The 17058-nt window shown below is 34.2% G+C and overlaps 1 protein-coding gene across 2 annotated transcripts; it reads right to left on the reverse strand.

Moving 5' to 3' along the window:
• Window positions 1–2840: 2840 nt before the first annotated feature.
• Window positions 2841–12059, reverse strand: LOC126718099 (pyruvate dehydrogenase E1 component subunit beta-1, mitochondrial). 2 transcript variants are annotated; one of them, XM_050420176.1, is made up of 16 exons: window positions 11908–12059; window positions 11639–11709; window positions 11443–11496; window positions 10752–10832; window positions 10636–10662; window positions 10458–10520; window positions 10230–10316; window positions 9483–9608; window positions 9169–9302; window positions 9012–9084; window positions 8833–8898; window positions 8167–8205; window positions 7963–8087; window positions 7761–7875; window positions 3341–3446; window positions 2841–3189 (listed from the first exon to the last, which is right to left on the reverse strand). In XM_050420176.1, the coding sequence occupies exons 2-15, from the start codon at window positions 11687–11689 to the stop codon at window positions 3378–3380; spliced, it is 1110 nt and encodes a 369-aa protein (XP_050276133.1). In that variant the 5' UTR covers window positions 11690–11709; window positions 11908–12059; the 3' UTR covers window positions 2841–3189; window positions 3341–3377. The 2 variants fall into 2 exon arrangements, with proteins under 2 accessions (XP_050276133.1, XP_050276134.1); XM_050420177.1 differs by having other exon boundaries at window positions 11831–11997.
• Between the last annotated feature and the right edge of the window lie 4999 nt (window positions 12060–17058).

Genomic DNA, 17058 nt, shown 5'->3' on the forward strand with positions numbered 1-17058 from the left:
GTCGTGGGATCTTTTGAAAAGCCTTAGCCAAAAGTATCAACTGCCCTGGCTATGCCTTGGTGATTTTAATGAAATTGTGTCAGTAGAAGAGAAATTGGGTGGGGTGCAAAGGTCTCAAAAACAGATGGATGAGTTTAGAGAAGCAATACACCATTGTAGGTTCAAGGATCTAGGTTACTGTGGTCCTAAATTTACCTGGTGTAATATGCAGGAGGGTGAGAGTAGATTGTATCTAAGATTAGATCGTGCTTTGGCTACCCCTGAGTGGGTTGATCATTACAAAGATATTAAAGTGCAGCATTTGGTGGAATCCACATCTAACCATTGTGCTTTGCTTATTTCTGATGATACTGTTGTCCAGAAGCATCCTAATCGACATAGATTTCAATTTGAAGCGATGTGGGCAAGAAGGGAGGAATGCAAAAATATCATCCAAGAAGTCTGGGATGGCAGTCAAGAATTAAATTCTCCTAGTGGGATAGCTGCTAGATTAAGTCATTGTGCTGAAAACCTCTCTAGATGGAACAAAATGGTGTTTGGGCAAATTCCTAAGCAAATTCAGAAGAAGAGGGAGACTCTCAATACTCTTGTCTGTAGGGATAAAGATGGCAACTTAGGAAGTGAGATTAATGTGATAAGAAAGGAGATTAATGAGCTATTGGATAGTGAAGAAATTATGTGGCATCAGAGAGCAAAGGTGCAATGGTTAGGCCTTGGGGATCGAAATACGAAATACTTCCACACTAGGGCTTCAGATAGGAGAAGGAGAAATACTATCAACAGTATTATGGATGAAAATGGAAATTGGCATGATTCTATGGATGGGATTTGCAGAGGTGGCGGTGTCATATTTCAAGAGTCTGTATTCTACTTCTTATCTAACTCGCATTTCGGAAGTCCTAGATACTATCCCAACTAAAGTCATTGAAGATATGAATCAGCGCCTTATTCAAGAGTTCACAAGGGAGGAAGTGGAGGCAGCTCTAAATCAGATGCACCCAACAAAAGCCCCGGGTCCGGATGGTATGTCTACTATTTTCTTTCAAAAATATTGGGGTATTGTTGGTAATGATATCATATGCATGGTATTAAATGTTCCTAATTCTAATATGTCTATGAGAGAGATAAATAGAACAAACATTACTTTGGTGCCAAAAATAAAAAACCCCACGAAAATAACAGATTTTAGACCTATTAGCCTTTGTAATGTTATTTATAAACTCATATCGAAAGTGTTAGCCAATCGCCTTAAAATTATCCTTCCTCAAATTATTTTAGATAATCAGAGTGTGTTTCTCTCTGGGAGACTTATTACTAATAATGTGCTTGTAGCTTTTGAACTTATGCACTATTTAGAACATAAGAAGGATGGTAAGGAGGGTGTTATGGCGATAAAGTTGGATATGAGTAAAACATATGATAGGGTAGAGTGGGGTTTTATTAAACAAGTGATGGAGAAAATGGGCTTCCATGAAAAATGGATTGAGTTGATCATGCATTGCATCACCTCTATATCTTATTCTATACTTGTTAATGGTGTTGCTTATGGTAGTATTACTCCTACTAGGGGTCTCCATCAAGGAGACCCAATTTCACCTTATATTTTTCTGTTGTGCACAGATAGTTTTTCCTCCCTTATAAATAATGTTCCTATGAATCAAAGAATTAGTGGAGTATCAATATGTAGAGGCTGCCCCAAGATCACTCATCCGTTTTTTGCAAACGATAGCCTCTTATTTTGTAAGGCAAAATAGTCAAGAATGCCAAACTCTTATTGATGTTCTCCAGCTATATGAAGTTGCATCGGGTCAGAAGATCAATGCGGATAAATCTTCAGTCTTTTTCAGTAACAATACCCCGGATGATAGAAGATGCGAAGTGCTAAATATGTTGGGTCCAATGCAAGATTCCCTACACAAAAAATACCTTGGACTACCCTCGATCATTGGCAAGTCAAAAGTTGAAATATTTACTGAAGTCAAAGAGAGGGTGGAGAAAAAATTAGTGGGATGGAAGGAGAAAATGCTTTATGTGGATGGCCGAGAGATTCTTATTAAAGCTGTTGCTCAAGCAATACCAACTTACACTATGAGCTGCTTCCAAATCCCAAAAAGTGTTTGTAATGAGATTGAAGGAATGATGAGAAAGTTTTGATGGGGCCAAAGAGGTCAGGAATCAAAGATTGCTTGGGTTAGTTGGAAGAAGATGTGTAAGTCCAAGCTAAATGGAGGAATGGGGTTTAGAAATTTACAGGCTTTTAACCTTGCTATGCTAGCAAAGCAAGGTTGGAGGTTGATTTTGAATCCTAACTCTCTGGTGACCCAAGTCTATAAAGCGAAATATTATCCGCATGGTGATGTGTTCAACGCAAAACTTGGTTCCAGCCCTTCATATACTTGGAGGAGCATCTTCAATGGGTTGGAAGTAGTTAAAAGAGGTACCCGGTGGCGAGTCGGCAATGGCGAAAGGATTTATATTTGGGAGGATAAGTGGCTTCCTACTCCAAAAAGATCACATCTCTACGAAATGAATCACAAGCAATATGCAGCGCTCGACAATCTTTAAGACCAGAAGATTGCTATAGATTACAAAAACATAAATCCCGTACCAACCAATTATTGCAATTGCACATAGAAAATGTTTTTTTTTTTTTTTTTTGGGTTAAAGACAGAAAATGTTAACCTAGGAATTTCATATGACATTTGATTCTTTGCCTAACAAAGAAAGGTTCATTAGGCTCTGAGACGTAGTTAAGTGTGTTGCCTACCACAATATGCTCATAGAAATGGTAACCTTGAACTTAACATGACTGACTAATAAACATCATCAAAGGATAAAGATTGCAAAAACTCCAAACTTTATTGTTTTTTTCTTTAACACCCCACTTTATCATTCATGCATCTAACATCCCTAAGGCTAAGGGGCGTATGCAACATATATATGACCATTCCAGCCAGAGTTTACCAAATTAAACAAACAATGATCAGAAGACAAACGCTTAAACAGTACAAGAGGCGTTGCAAGAAAGCAATGTATTGGATGGAAATCGAATTTGTTCCAAGTCCACTGCCAAATAAAAATGACAAGTCACAAAATTTCCCGCCTTTGTGTCAATGTTCTCCAAGTTATTTCAGCGAAGTAGCTTCTTCCCATGTGATGAGAAATGAAAAAATGTACACTCTATATCTCCTGAAAAATTCAGCAAGTATTCATGCTAATCAGAAGCTTTCTAAACTAAACACCAAGTCATCCAATGAACTATGAAACTCATCTTTGATGAGAGAACTTCTAAACCTAAAAGCTGTTATTATACACAAGCAGCAACCAATAGAACTATCACCTGGATTCGGAAAAGTTTCTGGATGGGATTGGTTGAATTAAGCAGCCGCAGCCATTGGTACAGATCTGTAGCATGCTCTCTTTGCCGCGCGAACAATGTCTTCAACCTGCAAAACCCATAAACCAAGAAAAAAAGAATTAGTGCACAATCATAGTTAGTATTTATACCCATAGTTGTCAAAACATGAATTATATCATAAATCGATTTTTTATTTTTCTATATCATGTATCGATACACAAATATCTAAAAAAATTATAGATATACATATATAAAAGTTGTATTTATTATAAATTCAAAATATATTCAACAAATTTAGTCACTACTTATGTAATAATATTTGTCGGACCGTCTTATCAAAAAAAAAAAAAAATTATTTGTCGGACCGTGAGCTGTGCTATTCCACCTCAAAACCAATTGGTGATGAGGAAGTCACACTCAAATTTTTTATGGTATTCGACATCAAACCACGCGAGCCCTTTTTTATGGTATTCGACATCAAGCCACGCGAGCCTGTTTTTAGAGCGGTTGTAGGGAGTCAAATTGTGGTCCTCCAACAATCCCTCTCTCACAATGATACTCCCGTGACTTGAACCCATGACTTTGGCTCTGATACCATATGTTGGACCGTGAGCTGTGTCATTCCACCTCAAAATTAATTGGTGATAAGGAACACACACTCAAATCTTTTATGTCATTCGACATCATGCCACGCGGGCCTGTTTTTAGAGTGATTGTAGGGAGTCAAATTGAGGTCCCCCAACAATATTTAACAAAGTTAACTAAATAAATCAAATTAATATATGTTTATAACATACACAATCAAATAGATTAAACTCGTAAGTGGGAATACATGATAATTTCTTTTGAACATATTGCCTAATCAACTTCGTCTAAGTCTTTGTTATCATCATGTTCATCATCTTACAAAATTATTTCCTCATTGACATTTTCTTCATCATCATCAACATTTACTATCTCTTTTCTTATTCTTTTATTCTAATAATTTTTTCTATATATTTCTTCTGGGCATTCTAGCTTATTAGACTTATATCAATAATAACAAAATAAAAATAATTATATTTTCATTAATACATTTCATAGCATATGATGCAGGAAACCAAGATTTTATGTTTTAATTTGCAATTAATATTGTTTTTGAATTTGGTTATTAATGTTGAGGATTTTTAGGGATTTAAATTAGATGTTTTCCATATTGGTGTAATCTCCTAAACACTATTTAACTAGTACTCCTATAATGGTGAAAGACAAATGAATTTGAATAAGATTAATTATTATGAGCTGAGAAATGTGTCCTCTCCTCACTTGTTTTCTCTGTTTGGTGGTGATGCCAAACACCCGTAGGTGATGATGCCTAAGGTTTGTAGGTAGATTCTAGGTGGTGAAGCCTAGGGTTTGTTCTGATGTTACTTTTGTTACTCTTTTATCTCCTATTTCCTATTTGTGCTGCATCAACTTGGTATCAGAGCGTAAACTCAATCCAATTTCTACACAGCCAAGAGAACCTTGTCTCACCAGCACCCATCAAAAAAAACCACCAGAAAATTTCATACCACAAACCATCAATCAAAGCCAAAACTTCCGACACCCCTAATCACCAGATCCACCACAACCGACCCAAAAGAAACCACCTTTCAGCACCAAGCCCAACCCACATACTCTGACCACCGCCAAAACTGACCACCATCGAAATACCCATCAAGTCAGTGACCGAGATGTAAGACAGCCCGACATTACTCCACAGCCGCACCTCCGAGGACGATTCAAACCCAGCACGGCCTTGCACCACCGCTAGCCATCATACCTCCTGTATCGATTAAAGACCTTCCCCACGGTGACCCACAGTCCGATGAGCTCTGTTTCTCATCGTGCGAATGTTTTGATCCCCTTTTGTGTCAGTTTTAGATTTTGAGTTTCAGTTATGTACTTCTGCTATTTGTATTTTCACTTCATTTAAAAAAAGAAAGAAAAAAAAAATCATGAGCAGTGTTTTGCCAGCCCATCCAAGTACTTGGGCTCTTATGTTATTTGCCACACGGCCCACAGATGTGAAACTCCTGTTTTCACTTAGCAGCCCATGCACCAGCAGCAAGGTTGGCAGCCTACTTGTGCGCTTCAGCCAGCTTGCAGCCCAGGTCAGCAAATCCAAGTTTTCTTACAATTTTGTTGAATATTATACTAGAGCACAATGGTGATTTTAGAGGCACCTAGTTTTGATAGTCAACAAGACCCATGGTTCTTCACTGAGTGGTTATATGAGATAGATGAGTTTTTTGAACAAATAGGTTTGTCATATGTGAGAAGGGCTAGGTTTGCCAAAATGAAATTGATAAGTAGAGCTAGGGACCATTGGCAAGATGTTGAAGACCTTCGCATTTGAAAGGGTAAGCCTCCCATAGCTGATTGGGAAAAAATGAAGGAAAACTCATTGAGAGATATATTCCCCCATCCTATGAGCCAAAGAGAGAGAGATATGTTTCCCCATCCTATGAGCAAAGGATAGAGAAATGCGTTCCTCCATCCTATGAGAAAAAGAGAGAGAAATATGTACCCCCACCTTATCAAAAAAAGAGACAAATACGGGATAACCATGTATCTCAATTTGAAGATGAGATGAATGTTCAATCTCAATCAATGGGATAAACCTGCACCTGGCCATGTATCTCAATTTGAAGATGAGATGAATGTTCAAACAATTTCTAGTCCTAAGCCTAATGTGACTTTTTGTTCAAAATCTGGTCCTAAGCCCAAGATGAGTTTTTGTTCAAAATCCGGTCCTAAGCCCAAGGTGAACTTTGGTTCAAATTCTAGTCCTAAGTTCACTCCAATGCTATCTTCCATTGAAGTAGAACACAAATTCACAGAAGTAGAACACAAATATACTGTGGTAGAACACAAACTTGAGAATCTCATGAAACTAGTTCAAGATTACTTTGCAATGCTCAAGAAACCTGAAGTTGGATTTGATACTTTACATGCTCACCACAAGCCCTTAGTGTCAACGGAGGTTGCCTCACCTATACGACAAGAAGAACCTACTAAGGAGCCTGAACAACAAGGTGAAATATCTGAACCATGTGTAGCAGATTTAATTCAACCTATTGAAGTGTCAGATACATTGCCCATTGTTGAAAAGGATGATTCCATTATCCTTGATGAAGAGAAGGTTCCACAAGGAAATGTAACATTAGAGGGTGCACATGATGTGGAAGTTGATGAATTTTCTTTTGATCAACCTTTCATGGTGAATGACGACAAACAGTTTGCTTAAGTAGAGAAAGTGGATACCTTGGTGCTTCCTATGGTTCAAGATAATATTTTGATTCCACACATTGATTCTGTCATCTCAGGAAAGTTTACTGATGTGATGGAATGCAAAGCTTCGTTATTCTTGTGCTTCCAAAAGTGATTATTGTATTTAGGCAAGTACTACATACTGGAGTTCTAATCCTACTTCACTTTAAAACTCAAGGTCAAGTTTTCTCCAACCAGAGGAGTATGTTGCAGGAAACCAAGATTTTATGTTTTAATTTGCAATTAATATTGTTTTTGAATTTGAATTTTGAATTTGGTTATTAATGTTGAGGGTTTTTATGGATTTAAATTAGATGTTTTCCATATTGGTGTAATCTCCTAAACCCTATTTAACTAGTACTCTTGTAGCGGTGAAAGACAGATGAATATGAATAAGATTAATTATTATGAGTTGAGAAATGTCTCCTCTCCTCCCTTGTTTTCTTTATTTGGTGGTGATGCCTAAGGTTTGCAAGCAGATTCTAGGTGGTGAACCCTAGGGTTTGTTCTGTTGTCACTTTTGAACTCTTGGACATGTTATTTTATTGGACTCAATAAGTATCCCAATAATTTTGTATTGAAAAAAAGTATAACAAGTTGTTTAAATCAAATAAAACAGCAAATTTAAAATAAATAAATAAATAAACAAAATTAAATAAATTAAATAAATAAAATAAATAAATAAAACCTCATTTTAAAGTTTAAACCCACATGTCTATATATCATACAATACATATGATTCAATGATACAATACGATACGATCCATACGATACGCACTTATGTATCAGACAATTCATGAGCACTTACAATACGCCCTGACGATACAAAACTTTTTGTACACAATATAATACATAACGTGTATTGTACAATACTGACAACTATGCTTATGCCCACAAACCAATAAAACTGTGAACATTTAAACTTAAAACACTATCACAGGCATAAAATCTCAAATCTCACAAATCCAACATCCTCAGCTATTGCATCTATCAGTCTTACTAAAAATTGTGTTATTAGTAGTATGGACCTTAAGCCCATAACCACCCATCGTATTGCACTAATGACTCATAATAGATATCAAGCTTAAAGAATCAGAATATGACTGACCTGTGGGACAGCCAATCTCTCAAGATTAGCTGCATAAGGCATAGGAACATCAGCCCCAGTAATTCTCTCAACTGGAGCATCGAGATAACCGAAGCTTTCCTCAACTACAGATGTGCTGTTTAAGAAGAAGCACAATGTAAGATTGATGGTTTCCAAAAAAACTGATCACCCAGAGTAGATATATCAGTGGATAGAGACAAACCAGATTTCAGCTCCAACACCATGCTGGGGAAAACCTTCTTCGACTGTTATGAGTCTGTTGGTTTTCCTGACAGAAGCATTGATTGTGGATCTATCTAATGGCCGGATTGTGCGCAAGTTTATAACCTAAAGTGATAGGAATAGTTATAAATATGTCCATAACTAAAATAGAACTAGTTGTAAGAATATTGTGGTCATTCTTTACCTCAGCACTGATTCCTTCCTTTGCAAGAATCTCAGCTGCCTGAACATAAATCAATACAATTATTTGCAGTTGGGAGGCACAAATCACAAAGAGAGTGAGAGAGAGATGAAATCTAACTACAGCCTATAGATTATTTTGATACAAATTAGAGGAAATTATAAGAAAAATTACATCCCCTACGTATAGTGCACAAGTCGAACAAAAGAAAGTTCCCGCACACAGTTGAGTACTTGCAAATTTGAACAGTTGAGAAAGTTCCCGCAAAATCAACAATTCAGGGAGAGCAGTCCTCAAAAGAGAAGTGGGACATCATAGTACAAAACTAACACCTTGCAACCAGAATCAACTCCAACTATTCAAGGGATATGCAGAACAATTGCATATCTTGGACAGGAATAGGGACTCTTGACAAAGCAATAATCAATCCAAAGGATGCTAGAACCCAGAACACCCAAGAATTGTTTCTACTATGCATTTGCAACAGTAGAAACCATTACACCAAATGCAGAATTTCACAACTAACTTCACTTCTTTGGGTGTACATTACACATTTCTCTCTCATTTTCTCATCTTACTACTCATCGTACAACTTCCAGGTCAATTTATTTCTCACAAGAGAAAAAATTACATTAAATAATATCAGCTGGGTTGGTATAGCAGACAAACCTTGAGAGCATAGCCCACCATTTTTGAAAAAGCTGTAATAGTCACATCCTTTCCTTCTCTCTCAATCTGTGGACAACAGAAAATTACAAGGTGAACAACAATTATAGTATCAAGGGAATATAGTAGAATAATAGGGAAAAAAAAGAACAATATTCTTGTAGGTAATGTTTGAAAGTCACCTTAGCTTTCCCTATTGGTAAGCAAAAACTGGAATCAAGAACTTCAGCTGAAACGGGGAATGACTCACCATATCTGAAGCACAAAGTTCCCATCAATATGAACGATGCTTAACAGGACATGGGCAATCCAAATAAATCATAATCACAATTTACTTACAACAACTCATTTTCAAGAAAAATAACAGGATCAGGATCTCTTATGGCAGCTTTTAGCAGTCCACGAGCATCTTCAGATGAGTATGGGGTTAAAACTTTCAACCCAGGGCAGGAGGCATACCACGAGGCATAACACTGCATATAAAAATACATAGAGCATTGCCAAATGATTGTTTTTCTAATAATGTGAAATGAAAACTGAACATGCTGTGTCATACGGGACAGAACCAGGACCCAATTGGAAGGGCATCACACAGAAGAAGAGCAGGTAACAAAAAAGAACTAGGTACAAAAATAAAGCCTGAGGAACCATACATGAGAGTGCTGGGCACCAACACCAGCAGCAGCACCATTAGGCCCTCTGAAAACTATAGGAACAGATATCTGGCCAGCAGACATATAGTTTGATTTTGCAGCAGAATTAATGATGTGATCAATTGCCTGCCAACCAAAGCAAGAACTGATACTCAGTAAAAGGAAAAAAGAAAAAGAAAAAGAATCATAATATTTAGAAGAGACAAACAGGCACAACACTGTAGAAATAATACTAGAAAATCAAAGAATGAACTCTTCAAGTTACCTATAAACTAGAGAATGCACCATAAATAAATGAACCAAAAATTGTGTATAAATTTATCAGCAATTTTGAATTACCACAGGAGGCAATCCACAATATCCTTCATTTCAACTAACAAATGACTTCTGTGTGTCTGTGTGTGAGAGAGACAGAGAGAGAGAGAGAAACAGAGAGCTCAGAAACTACATTATCCTGATATTTTCTTTGGAACAAAAAAGGCCTAAATGGCTTAAATATGTTGAGCTCTACTAGATACTTGAATAGATTAAGATACTATTATAAGGTTTTGGAGGGTAGTTGAAGGATTAAATCAATTGAAACAGCACCATACAACACAAAATCCAAATTTAAAACAAACACCTAAGAAGCATTTTATCCCATTCAAACTAGACCATTCAGATCAAGATATCAACTATAATTCTGACATCAGAATATCTCTTAGCATAAGGTTTCAGAAAAATGTATACACATAGGAAACCTCTAACCTGCATAGAAAAGTTAAATGTCATGAACTCAACAACAGGCCGCAGACCATGGTAAGCAGCACCAACTCCAATCCCAGTAAACCCAGCCTGCAAAACGTTTAACACCAAAAATGCAATGAGCCAACTGTTACCAAAGAATATAAACAAGAATTCTAATCTACTTGACCGACCACAGAAGAAACCAAAGAATCAAAGAATGGTATGAGCAGCTCAAGTAATGGATATAACCTCAGTGATTGGTGTATCAAGAACCCTATCAGGACCATACTTGTCCAAAAGCCCTTTGGATATCTACACAAAACAAAGATTAAGACCCGATTTATAGACAAGTGTATAAAATCAAATTCTGGCCTTGAAAGGTAATAGAAATCTGCGAAATTCATCTCTTCGATTGATAAAGTCTAACCTTGTATGCACCTTGATATTCACCAACCTGCACTCCCAAAAAATAAGGGGGAACATAAGTACAGAAAGAATATCAAGTTTAGGAAATACTAGCAATTTCTTTCCATTTATTCTCACCTCTTCACCCATCAAAAACACTTTCGGATCAGCAGACATTTCCTCATCAAGCGCAGAATTTAGAGCATCTCTCACCATCATCTGTAAACGATTATCATTTCAAAAGTAAAATTCAGTAAGTTTGTAAAGACTAATCCTTTATCCAAGCAAAAGAGACAGCTTTTCAAATTAGTATGACAACAATCAAGCCTCAGTCCCAGAATTTTGGAAGCTATTCATATTACTACAGCACCAAAATGAAAGGTTTTCAGGTTCCTAAAAGTTGGGTCTTGGTGCGATGCCAATTTCCTTCCACCCAAAGCAGCATGTCACGAATTCAAGTCCGAGAATCAGCTTCTCCAAAAAATTAAAAAAAATGGGTGTAAGACTTCCTACCAATCAACTATCCCAAGCCCCGCAAAAATGGGAGCTTTATGTTATGGCTACAACCCTTTTTTTTTTTCTTACAAATTCTTACCTTTTTTTTTTACGAGGTCCCCCATTAAAGAATTTCAATCATATCCCAGCCTCCCAGGAAAATAATTGAGACATACTTAACATCATACATATATATAATATAAATATAAGCTCAGCACTGGTATAAATAAATAAAAAAACCAAAACACAAACACAAACAAACAAGGAGTATTAAAAGTAGTCTAATAAAGCCAACTGAAAAGCATAGAATTGATACAAAAAAATCCACCATTACCTCTTTTCCTGCTGATGAGTAGCTTCTCAATGCCGAAACGGCAGAACGTGTCCTCTGTACAAACCAGCATTACAATTAAGCAAATCCAAGCTAATTACAAACAAATCAACTGTATATATAAACAAAGATTTCATTTTCATTTTTTTTATTTTCACAACAAGAACAAATAAACAGCTAATGATTCGAGAAGTCGTACCAGAAGAGAAGCGCCTCCGGCACCTACTTTTTGCCTTATAATCCCCAACATCTTTGCCTCTAAATATTGCTCTAAAATCAACCAAATCGAAAATCACAAATCAGATCCTACCAAATCACAGTGCTAGTAGACATTTAACAAAAAATTTTAAAATATATATATATGAATGAATGAAGGAAAGAAATGAAAAACCTTAAAACTTCAGAAGAAATTTATGGAGAGTGAGATTTTGGGTTTGAGGGAAAAAAAATAATAATAAAAGTAAGTACCTTGGAACAAGAATGGTGTGGTATCCGATCTTATTAAGGCGTTCGGTGTAGAAAAAGAAAATGAAGGCAGCCAGCCAGCCAAACAGGGCTTTTTGTGGGAATTTTTTTTTTTTTTTAGACCATGTATTTTTTATTTTGATTTTTCTGTTGATCTTTTTGTGGGAAAAAATATATATATTATATTATTATTATTATATTATAATTTTTTTTTTTTTTGAAATGATAATATAATATATATATATTTTTTGTTTTTGTTGTGATGTGATGTGACAGCGGCAGGCTTGGTAGGATGTGGTTAGGTTTTGTTGTATTATGATGTGCCGAACAAGTGGCCGGGTGAGGTTTGATTGCAAAAGCACCAAGGGTTAGGATCAATTGGTGTGGGTTGCAGGGATTTTTTTTCCAAAATAATCAAATCCTTCGAACTATTTTATTAGTTAACCAAGATTTTGAAACTATTTTGGTATCTAACAAATCGAGTGTTGAGAACTCAATTTTGCTCTGTGAAATTGCATTTGGAAATCGAGTGTCTCATACTCGAGTTCCAAGTGCAATTTCTCATAACAAAATTGAATTCGCTCACTCAATTTGTTAGATATTAGAATAGTTTCAAAATCTTGACTACCTAATAAAATAGTTTGGTTTTTATAGTTATTTTGGAAAAAAAAAAACCAGTTACAGGAGGATCCTCACTGCTTTGCATGAGAGTGCGAGAGAGAAAGTAATGAACATGCAGCATTTTTTTTTTAGAAATATGAAAAAAAAGTTTAGTTTTAAATATGTTTGGAAATATTTTTCTCCAACTCAACTATGTGTAGATTGAAGAGATTATTTACTTATAATTTTAGTTATATGAATTTTTTAATTAGTCATATGACTTATTTAAACTAGCATCATCACATGCACTTCATGCATGCGATGAGGCTCTTTTTTTTTCTTTCTAGTATCATAATTTTTCTTTCATATCAATTTAGGATTTACACATTTATCCATTAATATCACGCATCTACAAACAGCTAATATAGCCAAAAGTGTCATGAGACTAGCTCCAAAATATAAACAAATCCACTTAGGAAGTGTCATTTCAGTGTTCATTTTTTTTAATCTAGTCTCATAACACTTCTGGATGTATCAGTAGTTTACAAATGCTTGATATTAATGAACAAATGTGTAAACCCCAAATTGATATAAAAGAAAAATTATGACACTAAACCAAAAAAAAAAAAAAAAAACCTCATCGCACGCGCAAGGCGCATATGATGAGGCTAGTTTTTTTTTTTTTTTTTTTTTGCTGAAAGAGGCTAGTATTATTTTAATGCAATAAGATATAAAATTGAAATAGGATGCAGATATATTGTTAGGTAGGAATGTAAAATAAATAACGTAGTGTTCTGTTATGCAAAATGCATATGTTTTCCAATATAGGGATGGGAATGCTTTCATGCAAAAATCAATCTCTTTATTCTAATCCACTATTCATTATTCAAACCAACTTTCATGATGGTGTTTAGTAGCTTACAACCACATAAATTTTTTTTTTTAATAATACCTAACCAAAAAAAAAAAACCAATGTTTTTATTTTATATATATAATTTTTATTTTGAAAATCTAATTTATAAATGGATAAAGCAATTTGAAAATTAATAAAAGAATGGCCCTATCTTTTAGGCAATGTTTTAGTGTAAGTTAAAGTTGTATTTTTACCAAATTGTCCTTTAATTTTGTCTCTACTTAAACATAGGGGTCTAACGACATTTTTTAACCAAAAAAATGAGGATCACAAATAGGGGAAGCCCCTTAAATAGTAGTATAGATATATATTTTAGCAGTTTAGCACTCATATACATGTATCACATAAAATTATAATTAGGCGGGGTTTGGATTCGGCTGAAACCCACGTTTTCAGTTCTGCGTTTTAGCTTTTTTTTTTTTTTTTTTTTCCCCTGCAGGCGTTACTTTTAGGGGATAGCAGCACTGTTGAACATTGTTCATAGACTAAAAAAATATTAAAAATGGGTCCCACGATACTATACACACAATTAAAAATTATTTTGCTACAGTGTTTTCAGTTTTCAGTTTTCAGTTTCAGCAACAATAAGTTCAATCCAAACAAACCCTTAGTATTGACTGAAGGTAGGGATATTTATTTTGATGTAAAGACTATTGAATCACAAAATATAATATACAAAAAAAAATTATATGAGTCCTTGATATTCAACTATATAAGTTGTTTCTCCAAAAAAAAAAAAAAACAAACAAACAAACAAAACAAAACTGCATATGTTCTTTACACACATGAAGGACTTGCTATGTGCATAAGTGCATTATTGTCCTAGCACCTATATCCATTTTTCAACCACCCGTTCAACCAAAATGAAGAAGAAAGAAGAGGAAGATGTGTGTCTAACTGTCCTTGATAATTTGGTAGAGCAAATCTCAAACCACTCTTCTTAATCTAACAAATCAACCTGCAAATAAATTAAAAAGTGAGTTAATAATTATACTGTTTTGGCTGTTGGAAAAAAAAGAAACCTCAACAATTAACTAAAAATAAATATTTCAAATTCCATTCATTTTCCATGATTCTCAGTCACCTAAAGACAGCATAAATCCAAAATTCCAAAAAAAATATATTATAATGCAATTAAAAAAAATTAAAGAAGATATAAAAAATTGGAAACTAATTTACTTACACTCTATTTGTTTCGCCGTAAAACCTTCTATAAAAATAGTTTTCCACATTTTCTAGTGTTTAGTAGCACAAAAAAATTTAGTTAATGGAAAACTATCTTTAGTCAATAGAAAACCCTAATAAAAATAAAGCTTATTTTCTATAGGTTGTTTTCCAAAAAAAAAAAAAAAAAAAAAAAAAAAAAAAAAAGAGGTAAACAATTTCTCTCTCATGCGTCACATCTCCTATAAATATTATCTTATTTTATAGCCTCTATAGCTACGAGAAACAGAATTTTTTTGGGCGCCTTCTCTCTCTCTCTCTCTCTCATGGTAAGCTCTCTCATTTTTTTCTCTCCTCATATTCTCACCGTCACTCCCTCTAGTCTCTTCTCTTCCCACAAATTTCTCTCTATCTGTCTCTCTCTTCTCTTTTCTCCATGTTTCTCTTCCCACGATGGAGAATGCCTAAATTGATCGTTGATGCAAAAATTGATAAAGGAATAAATCAAAAGGAAAGTTTAGAAGACAAATAAACATAACCACAATTTGGAAGTTCCACTGTTTTGGAACTTCAACAAAATGGTTATATAAGAAATGATACAAAACTTTAGCATAAGGCCTCTAAAGGACTATCAAACAAAGACAAAATCATATAAAAGAATTTGAAAAATATAGTAATCTCAAATTATAATAGATGCAAATTATTAAAATTTACAAACTAGTGTTTTTTGTGTGTATTAGAATTTGGTTTTCTATTCTATTTCAAAAGGGAAATTTTAATTTTTTGAATTGGGTAACTAAGAAAGTGGAAAACGTGGTTTGGCAATGACTGTCATAATTTTATAACTTTTCTTCTAATAAAAATAGATAATTGTATAAGTTTATCTCTTAAAAAGTTTGAATTTATTTATAATTTGTTGTAAAAGGAAAAAAAAATTGAATGTAGCAATTGAAAAGGTGGGAAACATGGTTGGCAAATAATAAGCAGTTTTTTTAGGAGTAACATGGAAAGTGATATTTAAATCTAATCGGTTGTAAAAGAAAAAAAAAATTTGAATTTGGTAATTGAAAAAATGGAAAACGTTGTTGGCATATTAAGGGTATGGATAGCTTTTGTTTTCTATTTTCAAAAACTTGTTTTTGGAAATATAAAGAAAAAACAATTTTCTTGTATTTTTGAAATTAAAAACATGTTTGGTTAGTTGAAATTTAAAAAATAGTCTTTTGAAGAAAAAAATAGAAAATACTAAATATGTTGTTGCTAAGATTTGAATTCTAATGTTAACTCATTAAATGAGATAGATTCATTAACTCAAACGTGTATTTTCATTGACTTTTGAAAAATAGAAACTAAAAATAGCATTTTGCATGTTTTCAGTTTCCTTTACAAATTGAGTTTTGAGAACAGTTTTTGTTTTCTGTCCATTTTGGATTGCCAAACAAGTTTTTTAATTTCAAAAATATAAAATTGTTTTTGAAAACAGAAAATAAGGGGAAAAAACAATTACCAAACATACTCGCTTTTTTGTATACTTACGTTTTTCTTCTTTAATACAAGTTTCTATCTTTTCTAAATAAAATAAAATAAAAACACGTTTTTAAAAGTAAAACATGGAAAGTGGAATTCAAATGAGTATTTTACATTTAAGTTTAAATTAAATATTTCTAGCTTAAATTACTTTTATACACTAGTTTGTTTTTTGTTTAGAGTAGTGCTTAATAAATTTTAGGGGTATTTTAGATATTGTAGGTAGATGATAACTAACTTTTTTTTTTATATATATACAAGATAGAATTTCTATTATAGCCTAATCTAAGTGTATATGTGTGTGAAACTCCCTTCTTAAAACTTGAACCTCGGCCCTTACTCTCCCACACCCCACAAGCATTTATACTTGTAAAGTGACCACTGCACCAAGGGTGTGTGGTGATGATAACTAATTTTTTGAATCCTCTTAATATATAAAGAAGAGATAATACACGTAGATAATCTTATAAATTGTCATGTAATGGGTTAAAACTTAGATAATATAACTTCAAACATATTTGGAATTAAACTTTGTCTACTGTGTATATTTACTGAGGTAAATTTTATTAACCTACCCTAATGTTTGGGCTAATGCCCACAAGTTCCAATAGATTTCAAAATTGACCAACTTGGTCCTAAAAATTGTTAGTCCCTGTTAGTCAATTTTCCTCCTCTCTCTCTCTCTCTCTCTCTCTCTCTCTCTCTCTCTCTCTCTCTCTCTCTCTCTCTCTCTCTCTCTCTCTCTCTCCTACCAATCAAAACTTGAGTTTTGTAAGAAAGGCAGCAAGTAGTGGATCTCCAAATAGAATGTGAGTAGATATGGATCAGGTAGTATGTGGTGTGGAGCCTAGTGGCAGCACTTAGTACTTTAAGAAATCTGTAGGATTTGGGCGACTTGATGCGGTGGTGGCATTTGTGTAACTCAGCAACATGGTAGGCTTATCATTTG

Source organism: Quercus robur, chromosome 3, assembly GCF_932294415.1.
Source record: "Quercus robur chromosome 3, dhQueRobu3.1, whole genome shotgun sequence".
NCBI classification, from domain to species: Eukaryota; Viridiplantae; Streptophyta; class Magnoliopsida; order Fagales; family Fagaceae; genus Quercus; species Quercus robur.

What these genes read in the sequence shown, in the direction of transcription:
- LOC126718099 (XM_050420176.1), bottom strand. Translation starts at nt 11,689, where the DNA reads ATGTTGGGGATTATAAGGCAAAAAGTAGGTGCCGGAGGCGCTTCTCTT. An exon ending in TACCAATAGGGAAAGCTAAG is followed by an intron (nt 8,899 to 9,011) that starts GTGACTTTCAAA and finishes TGTTGTCCACAG; the next exon opens with ATTGAGAGAGAAGGAAAGGA. An exon ending in GGTGTTGGAGCTGAAATCTG is followed by an intron (nt 7,876 to 7,962) that starts GTTTGTCTCTAT and finishes CTTCTTAAACAG; the next exon opens with CACATCTGTAGTTGAGGAAA.